At 44.8% G+C, this 25693-nt stretch overlaps 1 protein-coding gene and 1 long non-coding RNA gene across 5 annotated transcripts in view; one reads left to right on the top strand and one right to left on the bottom strand.

The window, feature by feature from the left end:
• The first annotated feature begins 378 nt into the window (after positions 1 to 378).
• Positions 379 to 3143, top strand: LOC135291197 (uncharacterized). Its single transcript, XR_010354059.1, has 3 exons — positions 379 to 448; positions 950 to 1114; positions 2449 to 3143. It is a non-coding gene; the product is annotated as an uncharacterized LOC135291197 (long non-coding RNA).
• A 4066-nt stretch (positions 3144 to 7209) lies between these two features.
• Positions 7210 to 25693, bottom strand: part of LOC135289292 (mucin-17-like) — a 66330-nt gene continuing 47846 nt past the window's right edge. For all 4 annotated transcript variants that reach the window (XM_064402786.1, XM_064402789.1, XM_064402787.1 and 1 more), the window contains 29 exons: positions 24573 to 25511; positions 24375 to 24434; positions 24053 to 24106; positions 23453 to 23515; positions 21988 to 22926; positions 21790 to 21849; positions 21468 to 21521; positions 20869 to 20931; positions 19404 to 20342; positions 19206 to 19265; positions 18884 to 18937; positions 18285 to 18347; positions 16820 to 17758; positions 16622 to 16681; positions 16303 to 16356; positions 15704 to 15766; positions 14344 to 15177; positions 14146 to 14205; positions 13824 to 13877; positions 13225 to 13287; positions 11760 to 12698; positions 11562 to 11621; positions 11240 to 11293; positions 10641 to 10703; positions 9176 to 10114; positions 8978 to 9037; positions 8656 to 8709; positions 8056 to 8118; positions 7210 to 7529 (listed from right to left, as the gene is read on the bottom strand). In XM_064402786.1, the coding sequence (XP_064258856.1) occupies positions 7315 to 7529; positions 8056 to 8118; positions 8656 to 8709; positions 8978 to 9037; positions 9176 to 10114; positions 10641 to 10703; positions 11240 to 11293; positions 11562 to 11621; positions 11760 to 12698; positions 13225 to 13287; positions 13824 to 13877; positions 14146 to 14205; positions 14344 to 15177; positions 15704 to 15766; positions 16303 to 16356; positions 16622 to 16681; positions 16820 to 17758; positions 18285 to 18347; positions 18884 to 18937; positions 19206 to 19265; positions 19404 to 20342; positions 20869 to 20931; positions 21468 to 21521; positions 21790 to 21849; positions 21988 to 22926; positions 23453 to 23515; positions 24053 to 24106; positions 24375 to 24434; positions 24573 to 25511 (7922 nt within the window). In that variant the 3' untranslated portion in view covers positions 7210 to 7314. The remainder of the gene's footprint in view (positions 7530 to 8055; positions 8119 to 8655; positions 8710 to 8977; positions 9038 to 9175; positions 10115 to 10640; positions 10704 to 11239; positions 11294 to 11561; positions 11622 to 11759; positions 12699 to 13224; positions 13288 to 13823; positions 13878 to 14145; positions 14206 to 14343; positions 15178 to 15703; positions 15767 to 16302; positions 16357 to 16621; positions 16682 to 16819; positions 17759 to 18284; positions 18348 to 18883; positions 18938 to 19205; positions 19266 to 19403; positions 20343 to 20868; positions 20932 to 21467; positions 21522 to 21789; positions 21850 to 21987; positions 22927 to 23452; positions 23516 to 24052; positions 24107 to 24374; positions 24435 to 24572; positions 25512 to 25693) is intronic.

Below are 25693 nucleotides of genomic sequence, written 5' to 3'. Positions count from 1 at the left end.
GTGTTTATAACCTTTATTATTTTTGGGTTTTGTAAGTAATGCTGATAGACGGTGATTGTTGTTAATGTTAGATGAATGCTTTGGGAAAGTTGTCTTAACCCCTTCGAGCACTTCTTGTTGATGAGTTGATTTGGTGGAGTGAGTCTTCAGATTTTTATGATGAGAATTGTTGTTGAGGTGTTGTTGTGGTGTTTGCAGCTGGCTTTCGTGTGTTTTCCTATCTCTTTGCGTGATCACCTGCAAGATATGTGTCTCTTCAGCATCCTATGTTTTTGTTTCCTAATGATTTGTATGTTTATGAGGGTTTTTTATCCAGATTGACTTGTGGTTCTTTTCAATTATTATTTCAGAAGTACTCCAGCAGAGAATTCGAGAGGTTTGCTGTGTTTGAAGAATCTCTATCTTAACAGAAGCTTCAGAAGGATTCAATTATTTGATGGTTTGATTGGTTTGTAACCCTAAGGTTTCGTGTTTATAACTGTTATTTTTAAGAGTCTTGTTTAAAAGTGTGTTAAGTGATACCCACCAATTAGAGTTTGGGCTCTGGCCAAGCTCTAGCTCTATTTGGATGGAGTGATTGACAATCAACTGAGATGTTTTCTGCAGCAAAAAGTATTCAAGTCCTTTTGACTTGGCAATTTGACCATCTATGACAGCTGAGCCTATTTTCAGAGGGAGTTTGGAGAAACATGAATCCAGACATGATTTCTCCAATTTTCTGTCAGCTGTCGCAGACTCTGGGATAAGAGTTCAGTTTGTAGTGTTTAGTAATTCTATGATTTTATATGTGGTGTTGATTATGTGTATTATCTAATTCATTCCTAATTACTGTTGTCTTACATTTCTCTATGTAACATTGCAAATGGAAACAAGACCCATTCTTCACCTCCAGGATTTTGAGAAAATCCCCAGTCTCTGTGGGGACGTGGATTTGTTTGTGTTTTAACAGGTGCAAAGTCCAGGTGGATTTCAGTGAAGAATGTGAAACTCTGTCAAGAGCAGGAAAACATTGACCATTTGACAAGCAGAGAAGACAGACAGATGTGGACTGTGCAGAGATTCCAACCCTTGTGCTTCACGCACAGAGGGTTGTGGACTTCGGGCTTCTTCATGGGTATGAGAATCAGTGATGTTGCAGAATTTTTGTTAGATGATAGTTTTTTACATTTTAATGGGACGTGTAATTCTTCTGCTCCTTTTGGCCATGCATTTTTCAGTGCACGGGGCAGGCCTTGAATGAGGCTGCCAAAGAGGTGTTTTTGAGGCAAAGAGAAGGGGGAGATGTCAGAACCCAGGACATTCCTCTGGATGCCCTGGATCGCTCAAAATCCTGGCAGGGGCTCGGAAACCCAGCAAGAAGCCAAAGACACTTGGGAATTCAATCTCAACCCATGGGAGCAAATTGCCAACTTTATATGAAGATTTATAAGCCACAAAAGTTTAAGTAGCCTAACAGTAGTTGTCACAGGGTGAAAGGTGGAATTTTGAAGCATTTGACTATGGGGGTTTAGGAGACAAGATGGAGGGATTTGGGCATTGTCCTGTGTTGGGGTGCATTAGTTTTAAGTTGGTTTATTCCTGTACCCCCCATTCCTGTTTATGGTTTTGCCCGGGCTCTCTCTCTCTCCCTCTTCTGAATTGTCCCGTCAGTTTACACTCTTATCTTTCCTAAATTCCTCCCTGACTGTCTGTCTGTTATTCATGGTCCTTGCCCACTCATCCAGAACATTCTGACCTGGACATTGAATGATTGGACTAGAGGTCAGGGTTCAACCCCTAATTTATTTACACTGGACATCCGAGCTGTTTGTTACGAGTTATTCCCTCCTCTCAAAATTTTAGATTGGTCGCTGTGTTCTAGTTATAAGACCTTGCCGGACAAGCTTTTTTGTCCGCGCCCGACGCACTTTCAATAAAACACCTCCTTTTTCCCTGTCGACGCGGTCCAAGCCTTTTCTCCTGCGGGACGCAGCCCAGCTTCTCTCCTCACGGCTCTGGGGGTTTCTCGCCCTTCTGAAGGCATTCCGCCTTAAATACTCTCCCTAGGAAGTCTCCTAGCGGGAGAGTGCCCTTCCCCCCTCACTGCTGCCGGCGGTGCTGGCCTGTGCAGCCGGGCGAGTCAGAGACCAAGAGGTCAGCAGTAGCCGCTGCAGTCCTGTTCTTCTCCCTTCTTCCTAGCCTCCATCTTCTTGGTGATGGTGCACTTTGGGATTGGTTTAGAGTAGAAAGTCACTGTCTAACACAGGTGATAGGTATTGGGACATAACTGTAAATATTGAATACATAGTTTATAGTATAAAAGACAACACCAGCCCTGTGGGTGGGGAGTGTGCCTCAGACTGAGCTGCAGAACAGACCTCGGCAGGCCAGACAGAGAACATTTTTGATAAGAAATAACAAACAGCCTTGAGAAAAACAGGCACAGACTCCTGATCTCTTCTTTGACAGCTGGTTGGGGAAAAGAGACTTTTTAACACACCTCGTGATCATCTTGAGCAGAGGAAATCCCGAGAACTTCCTGAAGAAAAGTTACATGTCTCAACAACTTAGTTGAAGAGCAGCTGCACCTGGGGCACGTAGTACCATTGAATAGCCCCTGGAGCACCCCAGTTTTTGTCATTAAGAAACCAGGCAAATACAAATGGTGCCTGCTCCAAGACTTGCACAGACTAAATGCTGTGATAGAAGACATGGGACCCTACAACCTGGCCTTCCCTCCCCCTCTATGCTTCCAAGAGATTGGCAGCTTGCAATCAAGAACTGCTTCTTTAACATCCTGCTGTTTCCCGGAGACGCTCCCAGGTTTGCTTTTTCTGTACCGTCTATCAACCGCAAAGAGCCTTACAAACACTACCACTGGGTCACCTTGCCTCAGGGCTTGAAAAACAGCCCTGTGCTCTGCCAAACCTTTGTTGCCCAAGTACTGTCCCCAGTGAGGAAACTCTTCCTCGAGGCAATTCTTTTACACTACGTGGACGATATACTTGTGTGCGCACCCACTGAAACATATTTAAGGACCGCACTCAAAAAGACAGTAGCAGCTGTGGAAAAAGCTGGGTTCCAAATCATAGCTAACAAGATACAGCTCTCCAATCCTTGGAAATACCTAGGATTCCAGATTACAGGAAAGACTGCCCTACTACAGCACCTCACCATCCAAAACCACCCACGCACCCTGCGGGACCTGCAGCAGATCTCTGGAGTCAGCACCTGGATCTGACCACTCCTGGGCCTCACCACTGAGGAGCTGGTGCCCCTTTCTGATCTCCTGCATGGCGACCATGACCTCGCCTCTCCTCGTGCCCTAACACCTCGTGCCAGGCCCTGGAGAAGGTCGCCGCTGCTGTATTGTCCTGTCAGGCCCATTGCACAGACCGGTCCCTCCTGCTGAACGTGGGAATCCTAGGTAAGCCACCACATATCACACTCTCATTTTCCAATGGGATGACGTGTCCAAGGACCCATTGCTTATTATCGAGTGGTTGTTTCTTCTGCATCAGCCACGGAAGAAACAACCACTCCTCAGGAGTTGGTATCTCAGCTAATTACCAAAGCCTGATGTCACTTCCAAATCCTTGCAGGGTGTGACCCAGTATGCATCTTTTTACTGTTCAATCTAGATCAAGTGGACTCTTTATTCAGACTAACGAGCACTTTGAAATTGCACTAGTTAGCTATCCCAGCCAGATTTCAACCCACTACCCAAAACACAGGTTTTTCAAAGATTCTCTACATCTGGATCTGAAATCCTTTAAGAATAAAACTCCAATCAAGAATGCTCTCATCGTGTTCACTGACGGGTTGGGAAAATCGCACAAGTCAGCGTTCACTTGGAGAGATCTGGACCCTGGAAGGTGGGAATCCAATGTCCAGGTTGTTGAAGGTTCCCCTCAGATCACTGAGCTTCCTGTGGTCATGAGAGCATTCAAAAAATTCCAGCAGCCTCTCAATTTAGTTACAGATTTGGCTTATGTAGCTGGGATACCCAAGTGGGCAGAATATGCCCTGTTAAGGGGTTCAAAACAAAAGAATGTTCACCTTGCTCTGAGAACTTATCTGGCTGCTTTCCTACCAAGAACAACTGTACCATATCATGCACATCAGGTCACACCCTGATCTACCCGGGCCCATCACACAGGACAATTGGAGAGCCAACCTGCTAGCTATGGCCACGAACACAACTTCTTCCACGCACATTGTACCAGACATATTTCCACAAACTCAATTAAGCCACTGCTTTTACCACCAGAACGCCCCAGCCTTGAGCTGACAATTTAAAATCTCCAGAGCACAGGCCAAGGCAATTGTGTCCAAACTGCCAATCCCTCTCTCTGTCAACGATGGCAGCTGGCATCAGTCCATGAGGCTTGGGAGCCCTTGAGATATGACAATCAGACATAAACCATTTCCCACCTTTTGGTAAACTAAAATGTAGACACCTTTTCAGGGGCAGTGTTTGTGTCACCCCATGCTGGGGAAAAGACCAGGGATGTCATTAAACACCTCTACGTGGCTTTCACAACTTTAGGTGTCCCTAAGAACATTAAGACTGATAACAGTCCTGCTTTCACATCCAAGAATTTTAAGGACTTTACCCAACAGTGGGGAATTGCCCATACCACCGGCATTCCCCACAATCCAACAGGGCAATCCATAGAAGAAAGACTGCACAAAGAAATTAAAAAAAAATCTTAGAACAGCACCACGATTCTACAATCACTATGTCTTCCCAAGAGAGACTGTGCAAAGTACTTTACGTCATGAACTTTATGAATTGCTCTCAAAAAGAACCCAATCCCCCTGTCTTAAGGCACTTTCACAACAACACATATACACACCTCAAAGAAAGACCTCTGGTACTTGTTTGGAATCCCAAATCTAAAATTATTGGAGGGCTACACCCTCTCATTGCGTGGGAGAGAGGGTATGCTTGTGTTTCTACAGATACAGGACCCCGGTGGATTCTCAGAAGATTTGTCAAGCCCTACTTAGATCACAGATCTGAAGACGACCCCTTGAATGAATGTCAAGTTAGCTCTCTCTCCCACCAGACCACAGGAGCAGCTTTCTCTTGGAAATGAAGGAAAAAGAAATTCACATACCCCAACATTGTGGCAAGGACACTTACTACGCATAGATATATCCCACCAATATCGTCTACGTCAATTTCAAAAGCAGACATACCCCTGCCTTTTCCACCATCCCTCTACCAGTAACCCTTTATCCCTACCCCCTCCCTCTTTTCCCTCCTAAAACTGGTCCTTTTTCCCTCCCTCAAACTTCCCTTGAAAAGGGGGAGACTTGGAGAAGTCAGTTAGAGCTTAAGAATATTTAAGAATGTCTTAAAATAAGTAAAATTAATGTGTGTTTGTACCATCCACAAGCAAACACTACCCAGTGAGAAAGAAGAAGCATGGCTCTTTCTGTGATACCCTCCAGGGCACCCTACAGCAGTACCAGTGCCACTATTGCTGTCGTTGTCATCAGTGCCCTTGCCTGCATACAAGGGACCACCAGCTGGATCGTTCCTCAGCCAAAACAAAACAGCAAAGTCATTACAGCAAGACAGTCTTTGCATGGCCATGGGAAGCGTAGATGATCCGCTCTCAACATGCCTGGTAGGAGTCCCCCATCACCAAATGACTATCTGTACGTAAGTAAGAAACCCAAACCTGTGGACACCTGGGTCATCTAATGGACAAAGATCCTCTGCATGCACCACAGGAGCCCCAGGAATTAGATCTGCTGGGCTCCACCAGGGTGAGTTATTGTATCAACTTCCATTATGGAGTGAAACAAAATTGGCATGATTCAACAGTACCTCAAAGTATAAACAGAAAGAATGTTTCTCCAAATGACAAATGTTACAATGCGGCAGAATGGTGCAATTACACTAGCACCATACTATCTGAGGCCGCCCATTATCCCAGGCTGCTCCCACTGGGGGTGTTTCTTATCTATGGTGACAGAGTGTGGGCAGGGATCCCCTCCATGATCCAAGGGGGCCCCTGCAGCCTTGGCCAGCTGACTCACCCCAAACCTCTCTCTATTATATGATTGGAGACAAAGCACAAAACTGGCCTACCAAAAAAGAACATACACCGAATTTGATGCAAATTGTGGTAGCAAAATTTAAAATTCGAGTAAAACTAAGAGGGTCATGGCATCTATCTTCTTGCCTTGGGTTGCTGCCGTGAAGGCCCTTGGTGAGCTTTCTCACCTGGGCTGCTGGCTTAGTAAGCAGGCCAACGCTACGTCCGCTGCATTAGCAGATCTGTTGGCGGATGAGGAGACCACCAGGCATGCCATGCTGCAGAAACGAGTGGCCATAGATTTTCTGCTGCTCACCCATGGCCATGGGTGTGAAGACTTCAAAGGACTTTGTGGTTTTAACTTATCTACCCACAATACATCTAGACAAGCCATCATCAAAGAGCCTCAGAACCAAATTAAAGACATACAAACTGAAAAGAAGGTGGCTGACTGGACTGATAAATTTTTGAGTGCTGGAGTGTCCCGGGGTGGGCTGGCTCTATTTTAAAGAGTCTCATCTGGGTTCTTATTATCATCACTATCATCATGATAGCCATTCATGCTTTAAGAAGGCTTTTCAAATCATAACAGGCAAAGCATTTTTAAGAAAGAAGAAAGTGGGAGACGTGGGAGACCATGGGTCAGTCACTGAAGTGGGAATGCCCGAGGAATGAATGCCCTTCTAAGTCAGGATAAGAAACTCTTAACATATTCCCAAGGTTCTCCATTCCTTCATGTAAATCTAGCCTTGTCATGCAAATGGAACTCACTCCCCTGTTCTAGAAAGCTCTGTACACCCTGTTCACCCATTGGTCTCTGTTCAGAACCACTCCCCACTCTGTTCCCCCTTGGATGTGGTGGTTTCACTCCTTCCCAGCTCCTCCATTTGACCCTAACGTTACTGCTTTGTTTGTACCCCCACCCCTCCCACTCTTCCTTGGTTATATACCATGACCCCAACCCTTGCTGGGGGCTCTCAGTGCCTTGTGCCTGGGTGTCCTGTGCTTCTGTGAGAGAGAGCAGCACCCTCTTTCCCCAGCTCCATGATCCTGAGACCCTTCAATTACGGTTGTGGACCTCCTAGCCCCCTCCACATCACCTGGACCCTACCTTCCCTGGAAATTTGACTGTTCCTCCAATAAAAGCCAGTTGAATGCTTCAGTCAAGAGCCATCCATCATGTTCTGCTTGAGCGTATATTTATTCCATCCAGCACTGAGCAAAAGGTGGTCTGGGGGAGTTGGTTATCCAGATTGGCAGGAGACCGCCCTCGGGAAGGCGATCACCCAGACAGAACCTGCCCAGGGGTTCCTGCATTGGGAGACATACTGAAGTAGACTGAGTCACTTCCAGACACAGTATGGCTTCTAGTGGGGGACATACTGAAGTAGACTGAGTCATTTCCAGAGGAAGGATAGCTTATGCTGGATGGCATACTGGAGCCTGAGTCACTTCCAGACACAGTATAGGTTCTGTACATTGGCCCTCCCCAGTGTCCTGGAATAAAAACAATGCATATAACCTTATCAGGAGAGAATCTACTTTTGCTGTTTGTTTAATACCCCTCACAAGAGTACGTATGTGAGGTACTTGCAACTGTTTGCTTCTTGTCTTAGTTGCTTATTTGAAACACAGGAGCCATAATTATTATATATCAATCTTTAAGAGACAAAGGGCATTACCAGAAGTATCTTGCCCTAGGCAGGATTGTAACGACACATTGTTCCACGTATTCTCACAGACATATTTTACACACCATCATGATAATTTCTAGGTGTGTTTTTTAAGCAAGGAAACAAACTTGTACAGTTGGGAAAAAACTTTAATTCCTGTGTTAGTTACACCACCCCTTTGTTGTCTGAAAATTGTCTCTGAAGATGTCTGTTTGCACTAGATGTGTTGCTCCAAAGCCATTCTACTAAAGCGCTGTTGTGTTTGCCTACAGAAGCTGTGCAGCATGAAGGTGGATGCTGTCTCTGAACCCATATCCAAGTGAGTATAATTTCTTGAAAAGCAGACTTACCATCAGGAGGAGGACCACGAGGCGTACTGGCTCCTTGGGGTTGAAAGAGAAAGGCAGAAGGCCCTGTTCAGAGGAAGGAAATTTACTTCAGAGCAGGTACATTTTTAAAAGCAAGGAAATACAAGAAACTGAAATGGTTATGGTTGGAAGGAAAAGCTATTACAACAATGTTAATGGTTTATAAGAGAAAGAAAGGAAGAACCCTTTGGTTCTTAAAAAAAAAAGAAAGAAAAAAACCCCCCCGCTATTCAAAAAAAACCAAACCCCCACCCACTCACCACGACCACTCCCCAAAAGCAAAACAATCCAAGCAACCCAGCAGCTAAACTCAGGGCAATATCAAAATTATCAAAGCAAATGAAGGACTCGTTATAAAAGGAATCCTCCAGCAGTAATTTTAATCTCTGTGTTAGCTTTCAGCATCCCCTTTCTGTTCTGAAGAGCACCTTCGAATGTTTCTGTTTGCGCTAACTTTATTGCTCCATTATGGTTCCCATTAAGTGTTGTTGTATTTGCCTACAGAAGCTGAGCAGCAGGAAGGGAGTTGCTGGCTAGGAACCCAAATCCCGGTGAGTACAATTGCTTGAAAAACAGACTTACCAGCAGGAGGAAGAGGAGAAGGAAGAGGAGCACGAGCTGGAGGTGCACGAAGGGCTTGGGAGGGAATAGGAATACAAATATACTCCGGTCAGAGACAGCAAAATTACTTCAGAAGAGGTAAATGTTTAAAAGCAAAGAAATGCACAGAACTGAAATGTTGCAAGACATGGCGGTTTCTAAATGTTGGCAGTAGTGTTATTGCTCCGTTGTGTTTACAATGAGGACTTGTTGTATTTGTCTGCAGAAGCTGTGCAGCATGAAGGGTGATGCTGGCTCTGAAGCCACATCCAAATGACTATAATTTCTTGACAAGCAGACTTACCATCACCAGCAGGAATAGGACCACGAGGCGAAATGGGTCCTTGGGGACGCCGGAAGGAATCTGTTGAGAGACAGCAAATTAACTTCAGAGATGGTAAATTTTAAATACCAAGGAGACGCATGAAAAGGAAATGGTTATGGTTGGAAGGAAAGGCAATGTTGGTTCGAGAGAGAGTAAAGGTTCTGTAGGATGACACACCGGCGGATAGGTCGCTTCCAGACACCGTGTAGGTTCTGTTGGGTGACATGCTGAAGTAGCCTGAGTCACTTCCAGAGGAAGGATAGCTTATGCTGGATGGCATACTGGAGCCTGAGTCGCTTCCAGACACAGTATAGGTTCTGTTGGGTGACCTACTGAAGTAGCCTGAGTCACTTCCAGAGGAAGAATAGCTTATGCTGGATGGCATACTGGAGCCTGAGTCGCTTCCAGACACAGTGTATGTTCTGTTGGGTGACATACTGAAGTAGCCTGAGACACTTCCAGAGGAAGGATAGCTTATGCTGGAAGGCATACTGAAGACTGAATCGCTTCCAGACACAGTATAGGTTCTGTTGGGTGGCATAAGGAAGACTGAGTCACTTCCAGGAAAAGAATAGGATGTGTTGGGTGACATCCTGAAGACTGAGTCACTTCCAGAAGCAGTATGGCTCCTGCTGGGAGCAATAGTGGAGATTGAGTTGATTCCAGAGAAACTGTCAGTTCTGCTGGGTGACATCCTGAAGACTGAGTCACTTCCAGAGGAAAGATAGCTTATGCCAGATGGCATACTGGCACCTGCGTCACTTCCAGACACAGTGTAGGTTCTGTTGGGTGACCTACTGAAGTAGCCTGAGTCACTTCCAGAGGAAGGATAGCTTATGCTGGATGGCATACTGGAGCCTGAGTCGCTTCCAGACACAGTGTATGTTCTGTTGGGTGACCTACTGAAGTAGCCTGAGTCACTTCCAGAGGAAGGATAGCTTATGCTGGATGGCATACTGGAGCCTGGGTCACTTCCAGACACAGTATAGGTTATGTTGGGTGACATACTGAAGTAGCCTGAGTCACTTCCAGATGAAGAATAGCTTATGCTGGATGGCATACTGGAGCCTGAGTCAGACACAGTATAGGTTCTGTACCTTGGCCCTCCCCAGTGTCCTGGAATAAAAACAATGCATATAACCTTATCAGGAGAGAATCTACTTTTGCTGTTTGTTTAATACCCCTCACAAGAGTACGTATGTGAGGTACTTGCAACTGTTTGCTTCTTGTCTTAGTTGCTTATTTGAAACACAGGAGCCATAATTATTATATATCAATCTTTAAGAGACAAAGGGCATTACCAGAAGTATCTTGCCCTAGGCAGGATTGTAATGACACATTGTTCCACGTATTCTCACAGACATATTTTACACACCATCATGATAATTTCTAGGTGTGTTTTTTAAGCAAGGAAACAAGCTTGTACAGTTGGGAAAAAACTTTAATTCCTGTGTTAGTTACACCACCCCTTTGTTGTCTGAAAATTGTCTCTGAAGATGTCTGTTTGCACTAGATGTGTTGCTCCAAAGCCATTCTACAAAAGCGCTGTTGTGTTTGCCTACAGAAGCTGTGCAGCATGAAGGTGGATGCTGTCTCTGAACCCATATCCAAGTGAGTATAATTTCTTGAAAAGCAGACTTACCATCAGGAGGAGGACCACGAGGCGTACTGGCTCCTTGGGGTTGAAAGAGAAAGGCAGAAGGCCCTGTTCAGAGGAAGGAAATTTACTTCAGAGCAGGTACATTTTTAAAAGCAAGGAAATACAAGAAACTGAAATGGTTATGGTTGGAAGGAAAAGCTATTACAAAAATGTTAATGGTTTATAAGAGAAAGAAAGGAAGAACCCTTTGGTTCTTAAAAAAAAAGAAAGAAAAAAACCCCCCCGCTATTCAAAAAAAACCAAACCCCCACCCACTCACCACGACCACTCCCCAAAAGCAAAACAATCCAAGCAACCCAGCAGCTAAACTCAGGGCAATATCAAAATTATCAAAGCAAATGAAGGACTCGTTATAAAAGGAATCCTCCAGCAGTAATTTTAATCTCTGTGTTAGCTTTCAGCATCCCCTTTCTGTTCTGAAGAGCACCTTCGAATGTTTCTGTTTGCGCTAACTTTATTGCTCCATTATGGTTCCCATTAAGTGTTGTTGTATTTGCCTACAGAAGCTGAGCAGCAGGAAGGGAGTTGCTGGCTAGGAACCCAAATCCCGGTGAGTACAATTGCTTGAAAAACAGACTTACCAGCAGGAGGAAGAGGAGAAGGAAGAGGAGCACGAGCTGGAGGTGCACGAAGGGCTTGGGAGGGAATAGGAATACAAATATACTCCGGTCAGAGACAGCAAAATTACTTCAGAAGAGGTAAATGTTTAAAAGCAAAGAAATGCACAGAACTGAAATGTTGCAAGACATGGCGGTTTCTAAATGTTGGCAGTAGTGTTATTGCTCCGTTGTGTTTACAATGAGGACTTGTTGTATTTGTCTGCAGAAGCTGTGCAGCATGAAGGGTGATGCTGGCTCTGAAGCCACATCCAAATGACTATAATTTCTTGACAAGCAGACTTACCATCACCAGCAGGAATAGGACCACGAGGCGAAATGGGTCCTTGGGGACGCCGGAAGGAATCTGTTGAGAGACAGCAAATTAACTTCAGAGATGGTAAATTTTAAATACCAAGGAGACGCATGAAAAGGAAATGGTTATGGTTGGAAGGAAAGGCAATGTTGGTTCGAGAGAGAGTAAAGGTTCTGTAGGATGACACACCGGCGGATAGGTCGCTTCCAGACACCGTGTAGGTTCTGTTGGGTGACATGCTGAAGTAGCCTGAGTCACTTCCAGAGGAAGGATAGCTTATGCTGGATGGCATACTGGAGCCTGAGTCGCTTCCAGACACAGTATAGGTTCTGTTGGGTGACCTACTGAAGTAGCCTGAGTCACTTCCAGAGGAAGAATAGCTTATGCTGGATGGCATACTGGAGCCTGAGTCGCTTCCAGACACAGTGTATGTTCTGTTGGGTGACATACTGAAGTAGCCTGAGACACTTCCAGAGGAAGGATAGCTTATGCTGGAAGGCATACTGAAGACTGAATCGCTTCCAGACACAGTATAGGTTCTGTTGGGTGGCATAAGGAAGACTGAGTCACTTCCAGGAAAAGAATAGGATGTGTTGGGTGACATCCTGAAGACTGAGTCACTTCCAGAAGCAGTATGGCTCCTGCTGGGAGCAATAGTGGAGATTGAGTTGATTCCAGAGAAACTGTCAGTTCTGCTGGGTGACATCCTGAAGACTGAGTCACTTCCAGAGGAAAGATAGCTTATGCCAGATGGCATACTGGCACCTGCGTCACTTCCAGACACAGTGTAGGTTCTGTTGGGTGACCTACTGAAGTAGCCTGAGTCACTTCCAGAGGAAGGATAGCTTATGCTGGATGGCATACTGGAGCCTGAGTCGCTTCCAGACACAGTGTATGTTCTGTTGGGTGACCTACTGAAGTAGCCTGAGTCACTTCCAGAGGAAGGATAGCTTATGCTGGATGGCATACTGGAGCCTGGGTCACTTCCAGACACAGTATAGGTTATGTTGGGTGACATACTGAAGTAGCCTGAGTCACTTCCAGATGAAGAATAGCTTATGCTGGATGGCATACTGGAGCCTGAGTCAGACACAGTATAGGTTCTGTACCTTGGCCCTCCCCAGTGTCCTGGAATAAAAACAATGCATATAACCTTATCAGGAGAGAATCTACTTTTGCTGTTTGTTTAATACCCCTCACAAGAGTACGTATGTGAGGTACTTGCAACTGTTTGCTTCTTGTCTTAGTTGCTTATTTGAAACACAGGAGCCATAATTATTATATATCAATCTTTAAGAGACAAAGGGCATTACCAGAAGTATCTTGCCCTAGGCAGGATTGTAATGACACATTGTTCCACGTATTCTCACAGACATATTTTACACACCATCATGATAATTTCTAGGTGTGTTTTTTAAGCAAGGAAACAAGCTTGTACAGTTGGGAAAAAACTTTAATTCCTGTGTTAGTTACACCACCCCTTTGTTGTCTGAAAATTGTCTCTGAAGATGTCTGTTTGCACTAGATGTGTTGCTCCAAAGCCATTCTACAAAAGCGCTGTTGTGTTTGCCTACAGAAGCTGTGCAGCATGAAGGTGGATGCTGTCTCTGAACCCATATCCAAGTGAGTATAATTTCTTGAAAAGCAGACTTACCATCAGGAGGAGGACCACGAGGCGTACTGGCTCCTTGGGGTTGAAAGAGAAAGGCAGAAGGCCCTGTTCAGAGGAAGGAAATTTACTTCAGAGCAGGTACATTTTTAAAAGCAAGGAAATACAAGAAACTGAAATGGTTATGGTTGGAAGGAAAAGCTATTACAAAAATGTTAATGGTTTATAAGAGAAAGAAAGGAAGAACCCTTTGGTTCTTAAAAAAAAAGAAAGAAAAAAACCCCCCCGCTATTCAAAAAAAACCAAACCCCCACCCACTCACCACGACCACTCCCCAAAAGCAAAACAATCCAAGCAACCCAGCAGCTAAACTCAGGGCAATATCAAAATTATCAAAGCAAATGAAGGACTCGTTATAAAAGGAATCCTCCAGCAGTAATTTTAATCTCTGTGTTAGCTTTCAGCATCCCCTTTCTGTTCTGAAGAGCACCTTCGAATGTTTCTGTTTGCGCTAACTTTATTGCTCCATTATGGTTCCCATTAAGTGTTGTTGTATTTGCCTACAGAAGCTGAGCAGCAGGAAGGGAGTTGCTGGCTAGGAACCCAAATCCCGGTGAGTACAATTGCTTGAAAAACAGACTTACCAGCAGGAGGAAGAGGAGAAGGAAGAGGAGCACGAGCTGGAGGTGCACGAAGGGCTTGGGAGGGAATAGGAATACAAATATACTCCGGTCAGAGACAGCAAAATTACTTCAGAAGAGGTAAATGTTTAAAAGCAAGGAAACGCACAGAACTGAAATGTTGCAAGACATGGCGGTTTCTAAATGTTGGCAGTAGTGTTATTGCTCCGTTGTGTTTACAATGAGGACTTGTTGTATTTGTCTGCAGAAGCTGTGCAGCATGAAGGGTGATGCTGGCTCTGAAGCCACATCCAAATGACTATAATTTCTTGACAAGCAGACTTACCATCACCAGCAGGAATAGGACCACGAGGCGAAATGGGTCCTTGGGGACGCCGGAAGGAATCTGTTGAGAGACAGTAAATTAACTTCAGAGATGGTAAATTTTAAATACCAAGGAGACGCATGAAAAGGAAATGGTTATGGTTGGAAGGAAAGGCAATGTTGGTTCGAGAGAGAGTAAAGGTTCTGTAGGATGACACACCGGCGGATAGGTCGCTTCCAGACACCGTGTAGGTTCTGTTGGGTGACATGCTGAAGTAGCCTGAGTCACTTCCAGAGGAAGGATAGCTTATGCTGGATGGCATACTGGAGCCTGAGTCGCTTCCAGACACAGTATAGGTTCTGTTGGGTGACCTACTGAAGTAGCCTGAGTCACTTCCAGAGGAAGAATAGCTTATGCTGGATGGCATACTGAAGACTGAATCGCTTCCAGACACAGTATAGGTTCTGTTGGGTGGCATAAGGAAGACTGAGTCACTTCCAGGAAAAGAATAGGATGTGTTGGGTGACATCCTGAAGACTGAGTCACTTCCAGAAGCAGTATGGCTCCTGCTGGGAGCAATAGTGGAGATTGAGTTGATTCCAGAGAAACTGTCAGTTCTGCTGGGTGACATCCTGAAGACTGAGTCACTTCCAGAGGAAAGATAGCTTATGCCAGATGGCATACTGGCACCTGCGTCACTTCCAGACACAGTGTAGGTTCTGTTGGGTGACCTACTGAAGTAGCCTGAGTCACTTCCAGAGGAAGGATAGCTTATGCTGGATGGCATACTGGAGCCTGAGTCGCTTCCAGACACAGTGTATGTTCTGTTGGGTGACCTACTGAAGTAGCCTGAGTCACTTCCAGAGGAAGGATAGCTTATGCTGGATGGCATACTGGAGCCTGGGTCACTTCCAGACACAGTATAGGTTATGTTGGGTGACATACTGAAGTAGCCTGAGTCACTTCCAGATGAAGAATAGCTTATGCTGGATGGCATACTGGAGCCTGAGTCAGACACAGTATAGGTTCTGTACCTTGGCCCTCCCCAGTGTCCTGGAATAAAAACAATGCATATAACCTTATCAGGAGAGAATCTACTTTTGCTGTTTGTTTAATACCCCTCACAAGAGTACGTATGTGAGGTACTTGCAACTGTTTGCTTCTTGTCTTAGTTGCTTATTTGAAACACAGGAGCCATAATTATTATATATCAATCTTTAAGAGACAAAGGGCATTACCAGAAGTATCTTGCCCTAGGCAGGATTGTAACGACACATTGTTCCACGTATTCTCACAGACATATTTTACACACCATCATGATAATTTCTAGGTGTGTTTTTTAAGCAAGGAAACAAGCTTGTACAGTTGGGAAAAAACTTTAATTCCTGTGTTAGTTACACCACCCCTTTGTTGTCTGAAAATTGTCTCTGAAGATGTCTGTTTGCACTAGATGTGTTGCTCCAAAGCCATTCTACTAAAGCGCTGTTGTGTTTGCCTACAGAAGCTGTGCAGCATGAAGGTGGATGCTGTCTCTGAACCCATATCCAAGTGAGTATAATTTCTTGAAAAGCAGACTTACCATCAGGAGGAGGACCACGAGGCGTACTGGCTCCTTGGGGTTGAAAGAGAAAGGCAGAAGGCCCTGTTCAGAGGAAGGAAATTTACTTCAGAGCAGGTACATTTTTAAAAGTAAGGAAATACAAGAAACTGAAATGGTTATGGTTGGAAGGAAAAGCTATTACAAAAATGTTAATGGTTTATAAGAGAAAGAAAGGAAGAACCCTTTGGTTCTTAAAAAAAAAGAAAGAAAAAAACCCCCCCGCTATTCAAAAAAAACCAAACCCCCACCCACTCACCACGACCACTCCCCAAAAGCAAAACAATCCAAGCAACCCAGCAGCTAAACTCAGGGCAATATCAAAATTATCAAAGCAAATGAAGGACTCGTTATAAAAGGAATCCTCCAGCAGTAATTTTAATCTCTGTGTTAGCTTTCAGCATCCCCTTTCTGTTCTGAAGAGCACCTTCGAATGTTTCTGTTTGCGCTAACTTTATTGCTCCATTATGGTTCCCATTAAGTGTTGTTGTATTTGCCTACAGAAGCTGAGCAGCAGGAAGGGAGTTGCTGGCTAGGAACCCAAATCCCGGTGAGTACAATTGCTTGAAAAACAGACTTACCAGCAGGAGGAAGAGGAGAAGGAAGAGGAGCACGAGCTGGAGGTGCACGAAGGGCTTGGGAGGGAATAGGAATACAAATATACTCCGGTCAGAGACAGCAAAATTACTTCAGAAGAGGTAAATGTTTAAAAGCAAGGAAACGCACAGAACTGAAATGTTGCAAGACATGGCGGTTTCTAAATGTTGGCAGTAGTGTTATTGCTCCGTTGTGTTTACAATGAGGACTTGTATTTGCCTGCAGAAGCTGTGCAGCATGAAGGGTGATGCTGGCTCTGAAGCCACATCCAAATGACTATAATTTCTTGACAAGCAGACTTACCATCACCAGCAGGAATAGGACCACGAGGCGAAATGGGTCCTTGGGGACGCCGGAAGGAATCTGTTGAGAGACAGTAAATTAACTTCAGAGATGGTAAATTTTAAATACCAAGGAGACGCATGAAAAGGAAATGGTTATGGTTGGAAGGAAAGGCAATGTTGGTTCGAGAGAGAGTAAAGGTTCTGTAGGATGACACACCGGCGGATAGGTCGCTTCCAGACACCGTGTAGGTTCTGTTGGGTGACATGCTGAAGTAGCCTGAGTCACTTCCAGAGGAAGGATAGCTTATGCTGGATGGCATACTGGAGCCTGAGTCGCTTCCAGACACAGTATAGGTTCTGTTGGGTGACATGCTGAAGTAGCCTGAGTCACTTCCAGATGAAGAATAGCTTATGCTGGATGGCATACTGGAGCCTGAGTCGCTTCCAGACACAGTGTATGTTCTGTTGGGTGACATACTGAAGTAGCCTGAGACACTTCCAGAGGAAGGATAGCTTATGCTGGAAGGCATACTGAAGACTGAATCGCTTCCAGACACAGTATAGGTTCTGTTGGGTGGCATAAGGAAGACTGAGTCACTTCCAGGAAAAGAATAGGATGTGTTGGGTGACATCCTGAAGACTGAGTCACTTCCAGAAGCAGTATGGCTCCTGCTGGGAGCAATAGTGGAGATTGAGTTGATTCCAGAGAAACTGTCAGTTCTGCTGGGTGACATCCTGAAGACTGAGTCACTTCCAGAGGAAAGATAGCTTATGCCAGATGGCATACTGGCACCTGCGTCACTTCCAGACACAGTGTAGGTTCTGTTGGGTGACCTACTGAAGTAGCCTGAGTCACTTCCAGAGGAAGGATAGCTTATGCTGGATGGCATACTGGAGCCTGAGTCGCTTCCAGACACAGTGTATGTTCTGTTGGGTGACCTACTGAAGTAGCCTGAGTCACTTCCAGAGGAAGGATAGCTTATGCTGGATGGCATACTGGAGCCTGGGTCACTTCCAGACACAGTATAGGTTATGTTGGGTGACATGCTGAAGTAGCCTGAGTCACTTCCAGATGAAGAATAGCTTATGCTGGATGGCATACTGGAGCCTGAGTCAGACACAGTATAGGTTCTGTACCTTGGCCCTCCCCAGTGTCCTGGAATAAAAACAATGCATATAACCTTATCAGGAGAGAATCTACTTTTGCTGTTTGTTTAATACCCCTCACAAGAGTACGTATGTGAGGTACTTGCAACTGTTTGCTTCTTGTCTTAGTTGCTTATTTGAAACACAGGAGCCATAATTATTATATATCAATCTTTAAGAGACAAAGGGCATTACCAGAAGTATCTTGCCCTAGGCAGGATTGTAACGACACATTGTTCCACGTATTCTCACAGACATATTTTACACACCATCATGATAATTTCTAGGTGTGTTTTTTAAGCAAGGAAACAAACTTGTACAGTTGGGAAAAAACTTTAATTCCTGTGTTAGTTACACCACCCCTTTGTTGTCTGAAAATTGTCTCTGAAGATGTCTGTTTGCACTAGATGTGTTGCTCCAAAGCCATTCTACTAAAGCGCTGTTGTGTTTGCCTACAGAAGCTGTGCAGCATGAAGGTGGATGCTGTCTCTGAACCCATATCCAAGTGAGTATAATTTCTTGAAAAGCAGACTTACCATCAGGAGGAGGACCACGAGGCGTACTGGCTCCTTGGGGTTGAAAGAGAAAGGCAGAAGGCCCTGTTCAGAGGAAGGAAATTTACTTCAGAGCAGGTACATTTTTAAAAGCAAGGAAATACAAGAAACTGAAATGGTTATGGTTGGAAGGAAAAGCTATTACAAAAATGTTAATGGTTTATAAGAGAAAGAAAGGAAGAACCCTTTGGTTCTTAAAAAAAAAGAAAGAAAAAAACCCCCCCGCTATTCAAAAAAAACCAAACCCCCACCCACTCACCACGACCACTCCCCAAAAGCAAAACAATCCAAGCAACCCAGCAGCTAAACTCAGGGCAATATCAAAATTATCAAAGCAAATGAAGGACTCGTTATAAAAGGAATCCTCCAGCAGTAATTTTAATCTCTGTGTTAGCTTTCAGCATCCCCTTTCTGTTCTGAAGAGCACCTTCGAATGTTTCTGTTTGCGCTAACTTTATTGCTCCATTATGGTTCCCATTAAGTGTTGTTGTATTTGCCTACAGAAGCTGAGCAGCAGGAAGGGAGTTGCTGGCTAGGAACCCAAATCCCGGTGAGTACAATTGCTTGAAAAACAGACTTACCAGCAGGAGGAAGAGGAGAAGGAAGAGGAGCACGAGCTGGAGGTGCACGAAGGGCTTGGGAGGGAATAGGAATACAAATATACTCCGGTCAGAGACAGCAAAATTACTTCAGAAGAGGTAAATGTTTAAAAGCAAGGAAATGCACAGAACTGAAATGTTGCAAGACATGGCGGTTTCTAAATGTTGGCAGTAGTGTTATTGCTCCGTTGTGTTTACAATGAGGACTTGTTGTATTTGTCTGCAGAAGCTGTGCAGCATGAAGGGTGATGCTGGCTCTGAAGCCACATCCAAATGACTATAATTTCTTGACAAGCAGACTTACCATCACCAGCAGGAATAGGACCACGAGGCGAAATGGGTCCTTGGGGACGCCGGAAGGAATCTGTTGAGAGACAGTAAATTAACTTCAGAGATGGTAAATTTTAAATACCAAGGAGACGCATGAAAAGGAAATGGTTATGGTTGGAAGGAAAGGCAATGTTGGTTCGAGAGAGAGTAAAGGTTCTGTAGGATGACACACCGGCGGATAGGTCGCTTCCAGACACCGTGTAGGTTCTGTTGGGTGACATGCTGAAGTAGCCTGAGTCACTTCCAGAGGAAGGATAGCTTATGCTGGATGGCATACTGGAGCCTGAGTCGCTTCCAGACACGGTATAGGTTCTGTTGGGTGACCTACTGAAGTAGCCTGAGTCACTTCCAGAGGAAGAATAGCTTATGCTGGATGGCATACTGGAGCCTGAGTCGCTTCCAGACACAGTGTATGTTCTGTTGGGTGACATACTGAAGTAGCCTGAGACACTTCCAGAGGAAGGATAGCTTATGCTGGAAGGCATACTGAAGACTGAATCGCTTCCAGACACAGTATAGGTTCTGTTGGGTGGCATAAGGAAGACTGAGTCACTTCCAGGAAAAGAATAGGATGTGTTGGGTGACATCCTGAAGACTGAGTCACTTCCAGAAGCAGTATGGCTCCTGCTGGGAGCAATAGTGGAGATTGAGTTGATTCCAGAGAAACTGTCAGTTCTGCTGGGTGACATCCTGAAGACTGAGTCACTTCCAGAGGAAAGATAGCTTATGCCAGATGGCATACTGGCACCTGCGTCACTTCCAGACACAGTGTAGGTTCTGTTGGGTGACCTACTGAAGTAGCCTGAGTCACTTCCAGAGGAAGGATAGCTTATGCTGGATGGCATACTGGAGCCTGAGTCGCTTCCAGACACAGTGTATGTTCTGTTGGGTGACCTACTGAAGTAGCCTGAGTCACTTCCAGAGGAAGGATAGCTTATGCTGGATGGCATACTGGAGCCTGGGTCACTTCCAGACACAGTATAGGTTATGTTGGGTGACATACTGAAGTAGCCTGAGTCACTTCCAGATGAAGAATAGCTTATGCTGGATGGCATACTGGAGCCTGAGTCAGACACAGTATAGGTTCTGTACCTTGGCCCTCCCCAGTGTCCTGGAATAAAAACAATGCATATAACCTTATCAGGAGAGAATCTACTTTTGCTGTTTGTTTAATACCCCTCACAAGAGTACGTATGTGAGGTACTTGCAACTGTTTGCTTCTTGTCTTAGTTGCTTATTTGAAACACAGGAGCCATAATTATTATATATCAATCTTTAAGAGACAAAGGGCATTACCAGAAGTATCTTGCCCTAGGCAGGATTGTAACGACACATTGTTCCACGTATTCTCACAGACATATTTTACACACCATCATGATAATTTCTAGGTGTGTTTTTTAAGCAAGGAAACAAACTTGTACAGTTGGGAAAAAACTTTAATTCCTGTGTTAGTTACACCACCCCTTTGTTGTCTGAAAATTGTCTCTGAAGATGTCTGTTTGCACTAGATGTGTTGCTCCAAAGCCATTCTACTAAAGCGCTGTTGTGTTTGCCTACAGAAGCTGTGCAGCATGAAGGTGGATGCTGTCTCTGAACCCATATCCAAGTGAGTATAATTTCTTGAAAAGCAGACTTACCATCAGGAGGAGGACCACGAGGCGTACTGGCTCCTTGGGGTTGAAAGAGAAAGGCAGAAGGCCCTGTTCAGAGGAAGGAAATTTACTTCAGAGCAGGTACATTTTTAAAAGCAAGGAAATACAAGAAACTGAAATGGTTATGGTTGGAAGGAAAAGCTATTACAAAAATGTTAATGGTTTATAAGAGAAAGAAAGGAAGAACCCTTTGGTTCTTAAAAAAAAAGAAAGAAAAAAACCCCCCCGCTATTCAAAAAAAACCAAACCCCCACCCACTCACCACGACCACTCCCCAAAAGCAAAACAATCCAAGCAACCCAGCAGCTAAACTCAGGGCAATATCAAAATTATCAAAGCAAATGAAGGACTCGTTATAAAAGGAATCCTCCAGCAGTAATTTTAATCTCTGTGTTAGCTTTCAGCATCCCCTTTCTGTTCTGAAGAGCACCTTCGAATGTTTCTGTTTGCGCTAACTTTATTGCTCCATTATGGTTCCCATTAAGTGTTGTTGTATTTGCCTACAGAAGCTGAGCAGCAGGAAGGGAGTTGCTGGCTAGGAACCCAAATCCCGGTGAGTACAATTGCTTGAAAAACAGACTTACCAGCAGGAGGAAGAGGAGAAGGAAGAGGAGCACGAGCTGGAGGTGCACGAAGGGCTTGGGAGGGAATAGGAATACAAATATACTCCGGTCAGAGACAGCAAAATTACTTCAGAAGAGGTAAATGTTTAAAAGCAAGGAAATGCACAGAACTGAAATGTTGCAAGACATGGCGGTTTCTAAATGTTGGCAGTAGTGTTATTGCTCCGTTGTGTTTACAATGAGGACTTGTTGTATTTGTCTGCAGAAGCTGTGCAGCATGAAGGGTGATGCTGGCTCTGAAGCCACATCCAAATGACTATAATTTCTTGACAAGCAGACTTACCATCACCAGCAGGAATAGGACCACGAGGCGAAATGGGTCCTTGGGGACGCCGGAAGGAATCTGTTGAGAGACAGTAAATTAACTTCAGAGATGGTAAATTTTAAATACCAAGGAGACGCATGAAAAGGAAATGGTTATGGTTGGAAGGAAAGGCAATGTTGGTTCGAGAGAGAGTAAAGGTTCTGTAGGATGACACACCGGCGGATAGGTCGCTTCCAGACACCGTGTAGGTTCTGTTGGGTGACATGCTGAAGTAGCCTGAGTCACTTCCAGAGGAAGGATAGCTTATGCTGGATGGCATACTGGAGCCTGAGTCGCTTCCAGACACAGTATAGGTTCTGTTGGGTGACCTACTGAAGTAGCCTGAGTCACTTCCAGAGGAAGAATAGCTTATGCTGGATGGCATACTGGAGCCTGAGTCGCTTCCAGACACAGTGTATGTTCTGTTGGGTGACATACTGAAGTAGCCTGAGACACTTCCAGAGGAAGGATAGCTTATGCTGGAAGGCATACTGAAGACTGAATCGCTTCCAGACACAGTATAGGTTCTGTTGGGTGGCATAAGGAAGACTGAGTCACTTCCAGGAAAAGAATAGGATGTGTTGGGTGACATCCTGAAGACTGAGTCACTTCCAGAAGCAGTATGGCTCCTGCTGGGAGCAATAGTGGAGATTGAGTTGATTCCAGAGAAACTGTCAGTTCTGCTGGGTGACATCCTGAAGACTGAGTCACTTCCAGAGGAAAGATAGCTTATGCCAGATGGCATACTGGCACCTGCGTCACTTCCAGACACAGTGTAGGTTCTGTTGGGTGACCTACTGAAGTAGCCTGAGTCACTTCCAGAGGAAGGATAGCTTATGCTGGATGGCATACTGGAGCCTGAGTCGCTTCCAGACACAGTGTATGTTCTGTTGGGTGACCTACTGAAGTAGCCTGAGTCACTTCCAGAGGAAGGATAGCTTATGCTGGATGGCATACTGGAGCCTGGGTCACTTCCAGACACAGTATAGGTTATGTTGGGTGACATGCTGAAGTAGCCTGAGTCACTTCCAGATGAAGAATAGCTTATGCTGGATGGCATACTGGAGCCTGAGTCAGACACAGTATAGGTTCTGTACCTTGGCCCTCCCCAGTGTCCTGGAATAAAAACAATGCATATAACCTTATCAGGAGAGAATCTACTTTTGCTGTTTGTTTAATACCCCTCACAAGAGTACGTATGTGAGGTACTTGCAACTGTTTGCTTCTTGTCTTAGTTGCTTATTTGAAACACAGGAGCCATAATTATTATATATCAATCTTTAAGAGACAAAGGGCATTACCAGAAGTATCTTGCCCTAGGCAGGATTGTAACGACACATTGTTCCACGTATTCTCACAGACATATTTTACACACCATCATGATAATTTCTAGGTGTGTTTTTTAAGCAAGGAAACAAGCTTGTACAGTTGGGAAAAAACTTTAATTCCTGTGTTAGTTACACCACCCCTTTGTTGTCTGAAAATTGTCTCTGAAGATGTCTGTTTGCACTAGATGTGTTGCTCCAAAGCCATTCTACTAAAGCGCTGTTGTGTTTGCCTACAGAAGCTGTGCAGCATGAAGGTGGATGCTGTCTCTGAACCCATATCCAAGTGAGTATAATTTCTTGAAAAGCAGACTTACCATCAGGAGGAGGACCACGAGGCGTACTGGCTCCTTGGGGTTGAAAGAGAAAGGCAGAAGGCCCTGTTCAGAGGAAGGAAATTTACTTCAGAGCAGGTACATTTTTAAAAGCAAGGAAATACAAGAAACTGAAATGGTTATGGTTGGAAGGAAAAGCTATTACAACAATGTTAATGGTTTATAAGAGAAAGAAAGGAAGAACCCTTTGGTTCTTAAAAAAAAAAGAAAGAAAAAAACCCCCCCGCTATTCAAAAAAAACCAAACCCCCACCCACTCACCACGACCACTCCCCAAAAGCAAAACAATCCAAGCAACCCAGCAGCTAAACTCAGGGCAATATCAAAATTATCAAAGCAAATGAAGGACTCGTTATAAAAGGAATCCTCCAGCAGTAATTTTAATCTCTGTGTTAGCTTTCAGCATCCCCTTTCTGTTCTGAAGAGCACCTTCGAATGTTTCTGTTTGCGCTAACTTTATTGCTCCATTATGGTTCCCATTAAGTGTTGTTGTATTTGCCTACAGAAGCTGAGCAGCAGGAAGGGAGTTGCTGGCTAGGAACCCAAATCCCGGTGAGTACAATTGCTTGAAAAACAGACTTACCAGCAGGAGGAAGAGGAGAAGGAAGAGGAGCACGAGCTGGAGGTGCACGAAGGGCTTGGGAGGGAATAGGAATACAAATATACTCCGGTCAGAGACAGCAAAATTACTTCAGAAGAGGTAAATGTTTAAAAGCAAGGAAATGCACAGAACTGAAATGTTGCAAGACATGGCGGTTTCTAAATGTTGGCAGTAGTGTTATTGCTCCGTTGTGTTTACAATGAGGACTTGTTGTATTTGTCTGCAGAAGCTGTGCAGCATGAAGGGTGATGCTGGCTCTGAAGCCACATCCAAATGACTATAATTTCTTGACAAGCAGACTTACCATCACCAGCAGGAATAGGACCACGAGGCGAAATGGGTCCTTGGGGACGCCGGAAGGAATCTGTTGAGAGACAGTAAATTAACTTCAGAGATGGTAAATTTTAAATACCAAGGAGACGCATGAAAAGGAAATGGTTATGGTTGGAAGGAAAGGCAATGTTGGTTCGAGAGAGAGTAAAGGTTCTGTAGGATGACACACCGGCAGATAGGTCGCTTCCAGACACCGTGTAGGTTCTGTTGGGTGACATGCTGAAGTAGCCTGAGTCACTTCCAGAGGAAGGATAGCTTATGCTGGATGGCATACTGGAGCCTGAGTCGCTTCCAGACACAGTATAGGTTCTGTTGGGTGACCTACTGAAGTAGCCTGAGTCACTTCCAGAGGAAGAATAGCTTATGCTGGATGGCATACTGGAGCCTGAGTCGCTTCCAGACACAGTGTATGTTCTGTTGGGTGACATACTGAAGTAGCCTGAGACACTTCCAGAGGAAGGATAGCTTATGCTGGAAGGCATACTGAAGACTGAATCGCTTCCAGACACAGTATAGGTTCTGTTGGGTGGCATAAGGAAGACTGAGTCACTTCCAGGAAAAGAATAGGATGTGTTGGGTGACATCCTGAAGACTGAGTCACTTCCAGAAGCAGTATGGCTCCTGCTGGGAGCAATAGTGGAGATTGAGTTGATTCCAGAGAAACTGTCAGTTCTGCTGGGTGACATCCTGAAGACTGAGTCACTTCCAGAGGAAAGATAGCTTATGCCAGATGGCATACTGGCACCTGCGTCACTTCCAGACACAGTGTAGGTTCTGTTGGGTGACCTACTGAAGTAGCCTGAGTCACTTCCAGAGGAAGGATAGCTTATGCTGGATGGCATACTGGAGCCTGAGTCGCTTCCAGACACAGTGTATGTTCTGTTGGGTGACCTACTGAAGTAGCCTGAGTCACTTCCAGAGGAAGGATAGCTTATGCTGGATGGCATACTGGAGCCTGGGTCACTTCCAGACACAGTATAGGTTATGTTGGGTGACATGCTGAAGTAGCCTGAGTCACTTCCAGATGAAGAATAGCTTATGCTGGATGGCATACTGGAGCCTGAGTCAGACACAGTATAGGTTCTGTACCTTGGCCCTCCCCAGTGTCCTGGAATAAAAACAATGCATATAACCTTATCAGGAGAGAATCTACTTTTGCTGTTTGTTTAATACCCCTCACAAGAGTACGTATGTGAGGTACTTGCAACTGTTTGCTTCTTGTCTTAGTTGCTTATTTGAAACACAGGAGCCATAATTATTATATATCAATCTTTAAGAGACAAAGGGCAT

Source organism: Passer domesticus, chromosome Z (genome assembly GCF_036417665.1).
Source record: "Passer domesticus isolate bPasDom1 chromosome Z, bPasDom1.hap1, whole genome shotgun sequence".
Taxonomy (NCBI): Eukaryota; Metazoa; Chordata; class Aves; order Passeriformes; family Passeridae; genus Passer; species Passer domesticus.
This window is presented reverse-complemented; position numbering and strand designations above follow the sequence as displayed.